Consider the following 13,999-nt stretch of genomic DNA (forward strand, 5'->3'; position numbering starts at 1 on the left):
GAGGCCTGAGGAAAGGGAGAGAAATGGGGGAACCGGAGGTTGATGGAGCAGTTGCAAGGCACATTTATCAGTTAAGTTGGTCATCCTATGGGTATGGTTTCGTGGCTGCCCAAAACAATTACAGTAGTAACATCAAAGATCATTGATCACAGATCACCATAACAGATGTAATTACAGTAATAATATAAAGCTTGAAGTGTTTTGAGAATTACTAAAATGTGACACAGAGACAGGAAGTGAGCACATGCTGTTGGAAAAATCATGCTGCTAGACTTGCTTGAGGCAGGGTAGCCACAAAACTTCAATTTGTATAAAGCAAAATATCTGTGAAGTGCAATAGAATGAGGTATGCAGCCTGCATAAATAATCAGCTGGATTCAGAAAAATATCCCTGGATTTGGAGCTTTGTGATGGCAAAATGGGACTTGGAAACTACACTACTCCATTAATTTCATCTTTATTCTGTTTTATTTTTGTGGCAATTGTGGTTTTATATAAATACTGATGGTGCATAGGAGAAGGAAGCTACTATAGGTTAAGTCCTTTCTATTTGTTCTGAGCCTCCCAGGTCTATTTCTAACAAAATACTCACAAAACCACTAGGAATTTCCCTGTTTACTCATCTGAGTTCCTGAAGGGCAGAGATTGTTCACTGTATCATTGTATCCCAAATACATAGAAAGGAGGCTTGCAAACAATAAGCAATGGTCTACTTTATTGAACTCTCTAGACCACCCTCTAGCTTCATACACTGTATTGTGTGCTTTGCAGGCTGACACACATGGAAGCCATCAAAAAGCTCTCTTGGGTTCCGCCAATAGAAGGCATCCATAGGAGATCTGAGGGCAGAAGAAGAGTGAGGTTGAGGTAGGTCTTCCTCTAACTTTCTCCTTGTCAGGTTACTATGGGTTAGCACTATCCATCTAGTAAAATCCACAACAATGTTCAAAAACATTTCATGAAGCTTTGTTCAGAAATAACAGGCATGAGCTTAAAAAACAAAAAGAGAAGAAAAGCATACAAAACAAAACAAAAATAGATCATGTCATTTCCAGAAAGCTGAAATTTATATTAGGCTGACAGTCAGAAAACTATTTAATGTGATCTATGTGGTTTGCTGTTAAAGTACAGATCAATGAGATTGCATTTTAAAATAAATTTTAATGTGCTTATATTTGCATTTTCATGTTTGCTTTTTATTTGTCAGTGAATATAGATTTTATACATGTATACCTGAAAGACATGCATCACGCTGGCATATTAGTCATCCTGAGCAGATATTTAAAAAATAGTTTTCTAGAAACATCCTGTAATCTCCCACATTTACCCATGCCAGTCTCTGCTCATGGTATACTTGTTAGAGGACTTGACTTAAGTCCTCTACTATCTAAGATGATTTTTCTTTTCCAGGCTAATTATAGTTGATAGATTTTGAATCCTATTCAATATCACTCTAATAACTGCATGATGAATCTCAAAAGGGACTCACAAATCAAGAGAATCTTAGCGATTAAACATATCCCTATTGTGAAACCCCATAGGATTTTTTGCTTTTCTTCTAACATCTATCACAGTTGAGAAAACAGACGGTGTCTTTTCTCCTTTGTGTTCCTTGCAGCCCCTAGCAGGGTGATTGGCGCATTGTAGGTAAGCAGCACATGATTGCTGGAATAAACTGAAGGGTCATCTAGTCACACCTGATGGTTTAAAACAAGAAATTTCTGCACATTTCTAAGAGACACTCATATAGCTTCTGTCTGAAACCTTGTAACACTGAGAGACAGTTTTAATATGCCTTATAACTTAACCAAATTCAATCCCTCTTCTAAGCAAGCCCAAGCATCTGGTATTAGTTTTCTCTTGACTTAAGTCTTGTCTTCTAATTTAACATGCTTAGTTCTTTCTATTTTTCCTTCAAAACTTTCTATAGTATAATGATTTCAGTTCATGTTCATCTGATTATTCTTGTTTGTTACTATCTCTGTTCAACTATGACTGCCCTCAGATTTGATCAAATTATTGGAGTAACACTCCAGTAATTTAAGAGAGTTCCTTCAATTCATCCATATAACCTAATGGTTCTCAAATTTTATTGAGTACTGGACTCTCACAGGTACTAGTTGAAAATCTAGAGCCTTATACCCTGAAATTCTAATTTAGTAGGTCTAATTCATCAGGTTTTCATAATCTACCTTAAAAACAGGATGTGACAAACTATTTCTATATCTGATCACTATGCTTATTTTAACACTGAATGAGTTCCATTGCCTTTAAAGAGTATTACATCATACTGACCTAAATGCAAAGACAATTGTTAGCACACATAGAAAACAAAGACAGTGGCATGACAAACCACACACCATTATCCAACTATTCAACTAGGGAAGAGGTCCTTCTCAGAGAAGGTTTATTAGGTTCTGACTTTTCAATAGAGAGAGCTTCTGTTGTCTCAATAGGCTTTACTCCATGTAACAGAGAGGCAAAGTGCTGAGAAAAACACATCATGAGCACATAAGTATTTTTTATTTATGCAAAAATGCATTCCACCATTTTTTAAAAAGAGAGAAAGAGGAAAAAAAACAAATTTGGTAACATGAGGAGGAATATGGAACAAGAAGAGAGATGACATTAAACTTAGGTATGCACACAGGTCAACATTTTAAGGATTCTTAAAGAATAATTTGTAATATCCATAAAGTAGACTCATTATATATTACTATATTGCTAATAGTTAGAATCTAATTGATTTTGCATGCCATATTTACTCCCTAGTGACCCATGACATGACAAACTATGTCTTTGTTTGAGATATAAGAGCAAAATATTGGTGGGACGATGATCCCTATTATTCATATGCATGTTTAAATGCAATTCTACCCATTAGGGTGTGGTGCTGGAATGGGGAGAGTTAGATCATAGGAAAGTCTTTTCAAGTTTACCAGACTGAACAGTAAATGTTATTGGTTCTAGACTTTATTAAATAGAGAATGATAAATCACTACTGTATGGAAAAGACTTTTCATTGAGATTAAGAAGAACGCTGAGATAAAGTCTTCATATCATATAGGAACTATAAAGAGTCTTGGTCATTTAAACACTACTGTAATTTCATATTCTGTTAAAATCTTCGTATATTTACATGTAATCATGATGCAGTACAAAGAATTGATCAAAGTTAGGCTAAAAATAATAAGGTTTAACAGAAAAAAATATATACTTATGTTGCACTGTGTATATAAGAGAGTTCCTTCAACTTATCCCTCCAATCGAATGGTTCTCAAATATATTGAGTACTGGACTCTCACAGGTACTAATTTAAAATCTAGAGTCCTACACTCTGAAATTCTAACTCAGTAGAATTCAGCAGGTCTTCAGAATCTACCTTATAAACCACATTCCAATTAATCCTGATGCAAGTGGTTTTCAGACAACTCTTGGAGAAGTACTGGATTATAACTATATTTAAAGCATTTTCATTTTGTAAGTTTTTTGAAATATTTGTGTCCTATGTACCCTCAAAGTGAACTGCTGGGGCCAGTGGTTACTAATCAGAAAAGAGAAGAAGGGCATATTTATGGATTGTCTTTTAAAACTTTTTATTTTGAACTAATTTTAGGCTTATAGATTCATGCACTATCTTAAAAGGCCTAGTTTTAGGTCGTTCTATGATACCGAGCACGATGAAATGATAACATATGTGTCCACCAGAAACATGAGAACTGAGCTCCCTGTTTGCTCATTACCTATCTTGTAAAATGACTTGCCCAAATATATTTATATAGGCTTCTAATATTTTAGTTTAATCAGCACCATCTGTTGGTATATGATATACATGCTTTTTGTATTTTATGCTTCAAAATATAATGCCAGTCAACTTAGTAAGTGGACCAACCATATCATACGTACAGCATTTATATTAATCCTTTAAAATTATACAATTTTAGAACATACCTTAAATATTTGCTGCTAAATTTTCCATTGAAAAGAAGTATCTGTGCTCTATGCAATCATAAATTGATTTTATCCAGCTACGAAAAATTAAAAAGAAAAATTTTAGCATGCGGGTATGCAAGTGACCTGTGCACAACCTTTAAACAAAATATGTCCATTAAAGATTTCAATTCCATAGTATAGCTGAACTTTGTCATTACTACATGTTTAAAGCAATTTTAAATATTTATTTAGCTTAATTCTGCATAAGCCATTTCATCCTGGATTTTAATACTGACCTCAGAACATATACTGATTGAAAGAAGGAATCATTATTATGTATTAATGGTGAAAATTAAGTTAAAATATATTTTAACACACTTGTGAATTTCTAAAGCTGACAGCAATAAGGAATGTACTAAGAAATTATCTCTTTATTTTTCATATTAAATATACCACTTTTTATATTCTGTAGGCAGAATGAGACCCACAAATATGGTAATTGTATCTGAATATTATATAGTCAATATATTTAGAAATTAAGTATGTTGAATCAGCTGAATTCTTCTCTTATTTGTCACTAGTAAAAAGTAATCTCATCAATAAGAGACAGTTGTCACTGTTAATTAAAAATCCCTACTGTGTAAATTGGTATTTAGGTACTTGCTGATAAGAGGTTTCTGCTACAATAGGCTATTACAACTTCATAATAGTTAAGGCCTAACACTGAAACCTTTCTGTGTTCTGTTTCAGTGACCCACTCCATAAAGTCATTGTGGACTATTGTGCTTGTCCAACAGCCTCAGGGCCCCATTAAACATCTATTTCAGATCTCAGATCCTTGCTGGTAAAAGATGCATGATCTGAAATCTTGGCTACAACATAAGATGGGTCTAACAATGTTCACATTTGAAATTTTTCTTTCATGTGACTCAAACGGGGCCTAGCTTTTGCTTCTTAAAAATCATTACCCATGTTAGTATGTGTGTGTATGTGTATGTATGCACGTGTGCACGTGCTGGGGATTGAAGATGACTGGATAGGACCTAGACTGTTAAAACTTTAAAACATCTAGAAAACCTTTTTGGCTAAGTTAGTTGATGTATCCAGTAAAGGCGTCAGCTAAGTATCCAAACACCTTACCTCTCTCCTGTGACCTAGAAGGTTTAGACCTGCCAGAAAAATTTAGCAAGATTATTGCCAAGTCTGTCTTTTTTGCTCTGCCAAGAGTTTCCATTGCAAAAGACTTCGGGAATGTAGACAGTTTCTATTAACACCAATACTAAGGTTGCGGGTCTAGTAAATATTAGGTAATAACAATGTTCAACACGCAGTGGTGATGGTGGGGTCATGTTGTCCAGGAGAGGAGGTGTTAGCCCAGTATTGTGGATTGTTAGGTCCTATTCTTGGCTCAATTACTGGGAAATGATTTGACATTGAGTTTTAATAATCTTTGGCCCTGATCTTTCTGTTTGGAAGACATTATAATAATAATGTGCATTATGAAGTAGTTGATGCACTAGTTACCCAAGAAACTACTTGTGCCTGAAAGAAACAATCACAGCTTGCCATCCTAGGGGTATAACAAGAGCATACTTACAAACAATTTGGATAAATTTCTGAATAAAGTTAAATAAGGCAAATTATATAACTAGGTTAACTTTTGTGAACCTAAGTTGTAAATAAGTCCCTCAAGTAGTATTGTCATTTTTTCTCATTTCTTTCATATTACTTGAAAAATTTTCAATATAATATAACAAATCATGAACTATGAAAAGAAAAAGGCCTACATTCTGTATCTGGTCTTGTGATGTGCATGGGTAACTAAAAACTTCATATTATGGACAAATCAATAAAAATGAAAACTGTCAAATAAAAAGTTGACACTAACTTGAATTTACCCAAAGAATATTCCCCAACCTAAATCTATTTCCCAAAGCCAAGAAGATTTGATAACTGTCCTAGAAACAGGTTGTAATTCATGAAATGCTGACATCAACAACCAAATCGAAGAATTCCAGGAATTTCTTTCACAGGCTTGTACCTAATTTTCCAGTTGAATGGGAGTGTCTCTGTTCTGGCCCCCACAACATTTTGTTGTGACTCTCATTTGGCACATTTTGTCTGAAACTGCAGCTTTGTCCCAGCTGTGCACTTACGTATGCTATGACCTACAGCAAGTTAGCTAATCAATTTTTGCTTCCAGTTCATCATCTACAAATAGGAATAATAATAGCACCTAACCCATAAGGTGAATGTCAGACCTACTCCATAGCACTTAGCAAGGTGTCTGATATATAAGTGCCTGATAATCTTAACTATTATTATTATCCTTATTATAATCGTTATTATTAGATATTATCATCACTCCCAGTTAGTAAGCTCCTTGTACCTCCACACAATAATTAATATATGATTCTTCACATTGCTTTTATTGTAAGAATGAAAAAGTGAATGATTGAATGGATGAAATAATGAATGGGAAAAAAAGGCAAGCACTTGAAAGACAGGGAGCTTATATACCAGAAGACAACATAAAAACTAAAGCAGATCCTGATGGCAGATCTTTGTTCAAAATTTCCACAGTCTGACCATTTCTCATTACCTCCGCTGCTTTGCCCAGTCCAAGTCATGATCATTTATAACCTGGATTATACAAAAATCTTCTAAGGGAAGACTGTGTTCCTGATATTGGCTTCTTTAAGGCTAATCTCACCTCAGATAATTCAGAAAAACTCAATTAAAATTAATACTTACCATGTTACTTTTCTGCTCAAAATCCTGTAATGATTTCCTATCACTAAGGGTGAAATGTGAAGGTCTTTCAATGGCTGACCAGGCCATACAAGATCTTATACTCCACCCCTAACTTCCTTCACCTTTGTTTTGTCTAGACAAGCTGGTGCTTCAGGGGCTGTCTCCTTGATGCTCTTAGCTTGAAATTCTCTTTCCCAAGACACTGCCTAGATTAACCCCTCATCTTTTTAGACCTGTACTCAAATGTCATCTTTCTTAGCCATCCTACCTAACATTTCAACCCTGCCCTTCACTTCACAATTTTACTTCTTATTTTCCTATCCATCATTTTCCCTGATTTATTTTTCTTCTCAGCATTTCTCGCTTTCTAACATACCGTATATTTGTGTATTTATCTTGTTTACTATTCATCTCTTCTACAGAAATATAAATGCCATGATGGCAGCCAATGCTTTTTTCTACTGTTATATTCTCAGCACCTACACAATGTCTGCTACATAGCAGGTACTCAGTACTTTCTGAACAAAATAAATGATTAAACCATTTTAATTATATTGTTTATTACTTAAAATCCAACTGTGACAGCTTCCCCTGGGGCCTTTGATATGCCTCTATGATATCTGTGTGTGCTGGGAATGGAGGGAAGTTTGACATAGAAAAGTAATTGGGGTTGAATTATTGGAAGAGAGGAAAGTAATAGTGAGTCAGAAGATGGAAACTAGGAAAGGGATCTCTGAGTACCTAGAATGTATACTGAAGATATTGGCCACCTGGGTGACATTGGCAAGAGGTAAAAAGAAATTGGAGAACATCATGAGGGGAAAAAAATCCAAAAAACAGAAAAGTCAATAAGCCACATTTCATCTACTTTATAATTTTGCCTTGTGCTGCCTCATTTCTTCTTCCAGGAGGTTAGTAAAGATCTTCAAAGGGAACATTGAGCTCCAGAGCTGCTAAGATTCTGTTCAGAAAACAGGCTCCCTATGGAAAGGGAGTCCCGTGGCCCCACATTCACCATTATCCTGCTCTGCAGAGCTTAGGATGCCAGACAGAAGTAAGGGATAGACAGAGGTTATTAAATTCTAGGATGTCTATGGAAAAGCAGAGCCCCACTAATCATACCTGTTTCCTCTCCCCATCTTCGATTAAGATGGCTTCTTTCATTCTTGCTTCTCCTGCCTAGAAGTTGTCAGGATTTGAAGACTTTGTTAGGAAGGGCCAGGGTTGATAGCCAATGACAAGTAGAAGGAACTCATGGAAAAAAGTAAACTATCCATAGTTTGTCATCTTCAGGGACACTCTTGAAAAGCTGATTTCCCATTTTAGGGGAATATACTACAAAAGAGGAGAGAAAGTATTCACTAGAGATGGCGGTATGTAGGGGACAAAAGGAATAAGTCATACTTTCAAAAATTATTTGTGGAACTGTCAGTGGTGGTACCTGAAGGCAAGTACACTTTTATTCCCAGTTATTCGCCTTATCATTTTACACAATTCAGTTCTGAATTGGAGATACAGTTAAGATTTGAGATAGGAAAGAGTAATTCCAATAGCCCCATACCAGAGCTTCTCCATTACTGACTTATCTTCATGTAATTTTCGGTGTGTTTGTGATCTTTATTATTCCTATGTTGCCAATGTAATGTTTACAGTTATGGAAAGTAAAGCAATAAATTATCACTCATCACAGAAATTATCCAAAATTTAGCAATAGGCAAAAAATATGAATGGCTGTTCTTTCCGTAGAGGGCTTCATTTGAGTCTATCAACAAAGCTACTTTACAACTCTAGGTATAGGGGTTACTTAGTACAGTTTCATTCAGTAGAAATGCAAATAATGTCTGTCCAATGGAACACATAACCTGAAATGTTATGGTTTATTATTATACTGTAGGATACTAAACAAGTTTTGTCTCTAATCCTCTCATTTATCTCAATATTTATTTATATTATATAACATATAGATATATACATATATAGATATAGATACAACTAGCTTCTCAAATGCTCTTTGGACTAGTTTCAAGATCTTATTTCCTCCTTCATTAGGTAATGAGTTGAATAAAATCCTTGACTTGTTCATTTTACTTTTGTTATAAGAGTTGCTTTTAACTTTTACAAAATTATACTTTAACACTGATATTTTTTATTAGCTCTCAAAATTAACCTATATTCTATTGACTTTACCTAATGGGACATAGTCGATTGGCAAGTAGCCTGATAATGCTTACTTTACAACCTGAAACATTACATTCATCATTTGTCTTTCCTGTTTTCTGTAAACGCATCACCCATTCTTCCCATCCAAGTTATTACATGGTTAATTCTTGGTTTTTCACAGGCCTTGATCCATGCTTGTTACTTTATGACTTTGTAACAAGTTATTTGTAAAAATTAATTTTACCATAACCACCTAAGCAGTAGGCAACTAGAAAAAACACTTCATAGTTCAAATTTGTTTATGTCCATCCTTGTCACTCTTAAAACAGATAGATAAATCAAAATAAAATATTAGACTTTACGGTGATAAGAGACTGAGTTCAACAAACAAAAATATTCTGAATGTCCTTTTTTTAAAAAGGTGCCCAAAAGTAACACTACCACTAAAGATTATAATACGAAAAAATTTGAAAAACTATAATAAAATAGTCATAGAAAATAGGTTTTTTAAAAAATAAAATTATGTGCTGTTTTCTCCCACTACCCCTGTAATATGACACTTACCAAGTGGCAGTCTGCAACTTTCTGAGTATTCATAGACAGTAATTTCTTCTTAAGGAAATATTTTATTTTTCTAGCTGTGGGCAAATTTTTCTACACTATTTTCATCTTCATTAAAGGAGAACAATAAAAAATCAAAAAGAATCATTTCTAAAGATCACTGTATACAGTAAAAGTATTCGATAATTCGGTATTCTCACTCATTCTTGCATGCAGTCTCATTGTTACTTCTGGCCATTTCATTCTAGAAGGTGGATGAAAATACAAACAACCAATTTTTTTTTAGGAATTTATTAGGAGAAACTCAAAAATGAAATGATAAAAATTGGTAAGGTTGCATAATAGGATTTAAGAATGTGATTTCTTCCAATTGCTGACTGAATAAAACATCAGTATTGACTAATATAGTTTAGAAAATTGTTAATATTCTTTCTACACTGTCAAGAAATATTGGTAAATAATATATTGTGTTAAAAGGGGAAGAAAACATAAATGACAAAAACTTCTGTTCCTAGTAAGATTTCATATAATATGGTATTTAATTTTCTAAAAAAGCAAAATCTTGTTCTTCTGAAATGCCACATTTTGTGTAAAAATTTATGATAAACACTAAAAATCGAGTTATTAGGTTCCTGTTCATGTTCAAAGAGTCATCCCTCAAGTTTAAATTTATGAGTAGTTTTGTTTAAAAATAAGATTAGTTTGCGGCATATCAATTATCATTGATTTAGACATTTTTAAATATTAACCATTATAAGCTAGAACTATCTTAAAAACTGAGGTCAGATTTGGTCCAAGGTCACACTAACATATCTCTCCTTGTCTACTAGTGACTTTTGCTGCATATTACCTCAGGCTACATTTTTAGCATTCCCTCTGGCATGTTGAGATTAGATAATGACATTTCTTGGCCAGAATAAAACACAAGGTCAATTCTAAAGAATATAATAGTGCATTTTCCCATGCAACTTTGCATTTGTTTATCTATAGTACACAGACAGTTCATTTTAAAGCATGGGACTTATGATCCACTACTGGCACATACTAAATCCCTCCTACAGGATACCTCACCGCCATTGTCCCACCCTATATGACTACCTCTCAAGCCCTCAGCAAAATCCCTGAGAAAATAAACACAGTGGAAGGAAGAATTCTCCAGCTCCTACTGTAAGAGGCTGAGGGAGTTTATCCTCCCACTGCCTGAAAAAGGTGGTAGTTTCATCAGCAGAATGTTTCCCACTGAGATAATGTTACAAGCCATGACTGGTATATGTAAATCCACAAGAGCTATTATTTAACTTTATTGTGAATTAAATAAGATTTTGTTTAACCCCAAACAAGTATCAATTATTTGTTAAAGTACTTAGGAAAAACAACCCCTTGGTAGGTTGATAGTAGGAAGAAGAATTTTGAAATATCATGAATTATGCTTGGTATTTTATTTTTCTTCCTAAAACTTCGACATTTTTCTTAAGTAACAATAATAATAGAAACCCACATTTGGCCTGAGAGCCAGCTTAGCTCTCATAATCACCCTGTCACATGCACTGAACCTGATTAGAGTCAATTAATAAATGAAATTAGTAAATAAAAATATACTTGAGTTTTGCTCTCTGAATGAAATGCAAGGCTTATATAATTCAAGCAATTTTCTCAACAAAACATATAGATGCTTAGTTAAAATGAAGTAAAAAAATCTTATAAACCACAAATGATCTCCAAAATGAAAAAAAATTGTCAACTTAAAAATTAAAATACAATTATAATTACTTCTTGTATGGCTATTGGTACTGACCTACATGGCGCAATATACTTAATATGCAGTAATGGGTTTATTTTGCTTAGTCTAGGTCTTATCTAGAAAGGCACACCTAGAGGTGGATTTAGGATCCTGGTTACAGGATTGCATTATCAGTAATTCAGATGATCTGAAAACTTGAAAATAATGCCCTTACTCCTTGATTTAAATATTATCTACAAACAACCATTATTATTAGGAGAAACTCAACAAAAAGCCAATAGATACACATTTCCGTCTACATGCAGCAATATGTCTTTGTGCTATCTAGGAAATGTCACTGTATGTTGAAGGAACCTGTGCTATGCTACTTCAACCTTCTCTATTAGGTAAAGTAACTGGGTTGAAGCTAGAGAGCACAGACAGCTCTTTATATCTATAAGGAGTGCAATGAGCCATCCAAGCTAACTCAGCAGAGAGAATATTCACTAACAAAATGATTGTGGAGATCCATTGACTTGATGGATGTCTGGGATTGTATGGCATAGAGGAGCCCATGACAAAAATGGTACAGATTTGAAAGCCATTATCAGCTTTCTTTTATCCATTCTGGCATGGTTTATTAATATGAGACAGGCTCCCTGTTTCCTCTCTCTTTAATGATACTGCTCCATGAACCAATGAATGTTTTCATTTGGAAAATAAGAAAGCACTGATATGTTATCTGAACTGTGGCTTCTTTAGTGGTGCCAAGGGAATAAATATGCTAATTCTCTGCTTTGAAGAATGTACTAGGTAAGGCCCATTACTTCACTGATTTCAGTGATTTTTATGCCCAGGTGAGAAAAGGTTAATACTACATACCACAGGATATTTCACTGTGCAAAAGTTTTGATTTAGGAATGTAATGGGGAATTTCAGTGACATGTTTTGACGTACTTTCAAATGGTAATTTTCATACTCTGTTCTCCAAAGTAAAGTTTAATTCATCATTTGTTAATTAACTCAAAGCAATTTACCTCAAACTATTGCTTGATTCTTCATAAAAGAAGCAGTTACTATGAAAAGCTACCACAGAAATCTTGAAATATTCACAAAGTCTTACACAAATAATGCTTTTTAATATAGGAATAAAAGACAGTCTTCCTCATATGCACACAAATGTACAAAAACACATTCCTCAAAGAAATATTTTCTCAGAACATCAGGGCTTTCATAGAAGGAGCTAAAAAACAGCAGAAGTGCCAACTAGAAAGAAGAGTTTTCCCTAGCTTTAAAACTGGAACGAAACAACTCTCAACATTTGCAAAACATTCCTTTATTATTAGAAATAAATTATTTGTATAAAAAATTGCATGCATCAATCATTGCATTTATTTTTAGCACAACCCAGGGCTTCAATCCGGTCAGCCATTACAAGAAACAGACTCACTGTCTTATACAAGTTAAACAATGTGGGACAGGAACGGGAGTTCTCACAATCACAGAAAAATACTTACAAGAATAACATCAGACATTATTTATTTCAACAGCATTTTTTTTTCACGAGCTAACATTAGTTTTCCTTTTGTGATTTTTTTTTTAACTGCTCATGAATAAGCAACACTTTAGCTTGACACTCATTGGTTTTATTGTATAAAACGGGTTTCTTCACTCCCCGTTTATTGATACTTTTGGCTTACGGCTAATTTTTGTTCCTTACAAGACTGACTATTGATTTGATTGATTGTAGTCTACGGAGATCTCCAGGAGTGAATTTTTGCGGTCTCATGTTCATCATTTAAGATCATATACCACATCTCTTCAGATTGTGCCATTTCCCTGTTTCAGATTGAATGATTGCTGTAACTGATATATGTTGTCTTGGTAGAGGAAGCTGTTAAGATAAATGAGGACAAATTAAAATAGTATATAATAATACATCCTTTTGTTAATATGATTTTAAAATTCAAGTCCTGTAATGACTTTTTAATAATATCCAGTTTTTACAGCATGTTACTCATTATTTTTAAACCATTCACAGTCATTCACAGCACAACGACATTTGAGCTCGACAGCAGACTGCATTATATAAAGGTGGTCTATAATGGAGCTGAAAAATTCCTATCGCCCAGTGAACACATAACACAACACAACACATAACACAACACATAATTCACATGTTTGTGGTTTGTTGTGTAAACAAATTTCCTGTACTACCAGTCATGAAAAAGCATAGCACATACAATTATATACAGTACATAGTACTTGATAATGATAACAAATGACTATGCTACTGGTTTAAGTATTTACTACACTATACTTTTTATCATTATTTTAAAGTAGACTTCTTCTACTTATACATTATAAAGTTAACTGTAAAACGGCCTCAGGCAGGTCCTCCAGGGTTATTCCCGAATAAGGCATTGCTATTACAAGAGATGACAGCTCCATGTGTGTTATTGCCCCTTAAGACCTTCCAGTGGAATAAGATATGGAGGTGGAAGTGATATTGATAATCCTGACCCTGGGGAGGCCTAGGCTAGTGTGTGTGTGTGTGTGTGTGTGTGTGTGTGTGTGTGTGTCTTAGTATTTAATACAAGAAGTTTAAAAAGTAAAATGAATAAATAAAAATAGAAAAAAGTCTATCCTTGAGTAAGGGTATAAAGAAAATATTTTTTATAGCTGGACAATGTGTTTGTGTTTTAAGTTTTTATTACAAACAAGTCAAAATTTAAAAAGAATAAAAAGTTCATAAAGTAAAATTTATAGTAAGCTAAAATAGTATATATTGAAAAAGGAAATGTTTAAAATAAATTTAGTGTAGTCTAAGTGTAGAGTTTTTATAATATCTACAGTGGCCAGGTGCAGAGA

At 34.0% G+C, this 13,999-nt stretch overlaps 1 protein-coding gene across 3 annotated transcripts in view; it reads right to left on the bottom strand.

Annotated features, from left to right (window-relative positions):
• Positions 1 to 2,504: 2,504 nt before the first annotated feature.
• GRM8 (glutamate metabotropic receptor 8) overlaps positions 2,505 to 13,999 on the bottom strand; it is an 818,692-nt gene continuing 807,197 nt past the window's right edge. For all 3 annotated transcript variants that reach the window (XM_057302755.1, XM_055115364.1, XM_057302756.1), the window contains one exon: positions 2,505 to 13,022. In XM_057302755.1, the coding sequence (XP_057158738.1) occupies positions 12,973 to 13,022 (50 nt within the window). In that variant the 3' untranslated portion in view covers positions 2,505 to 12,972. The remainder of the gene's footprint in view (positions 13,023 to 13,999) is intronic.

Source organism: Pan paniscus, chromosome 6, assembly GCF_029289425.2.
Source record: "Pan paniscus chromosome 6, NHGRI_mPanPan1-v2.0_pri, whole genome shotgun sequence".
In the NCBI taxonomy this organism is placed as follows: Eukaryota; Metazoa; Chordata; class Mammalia; order Primates; family Hominidae; genus Pan; species Pan paniscus.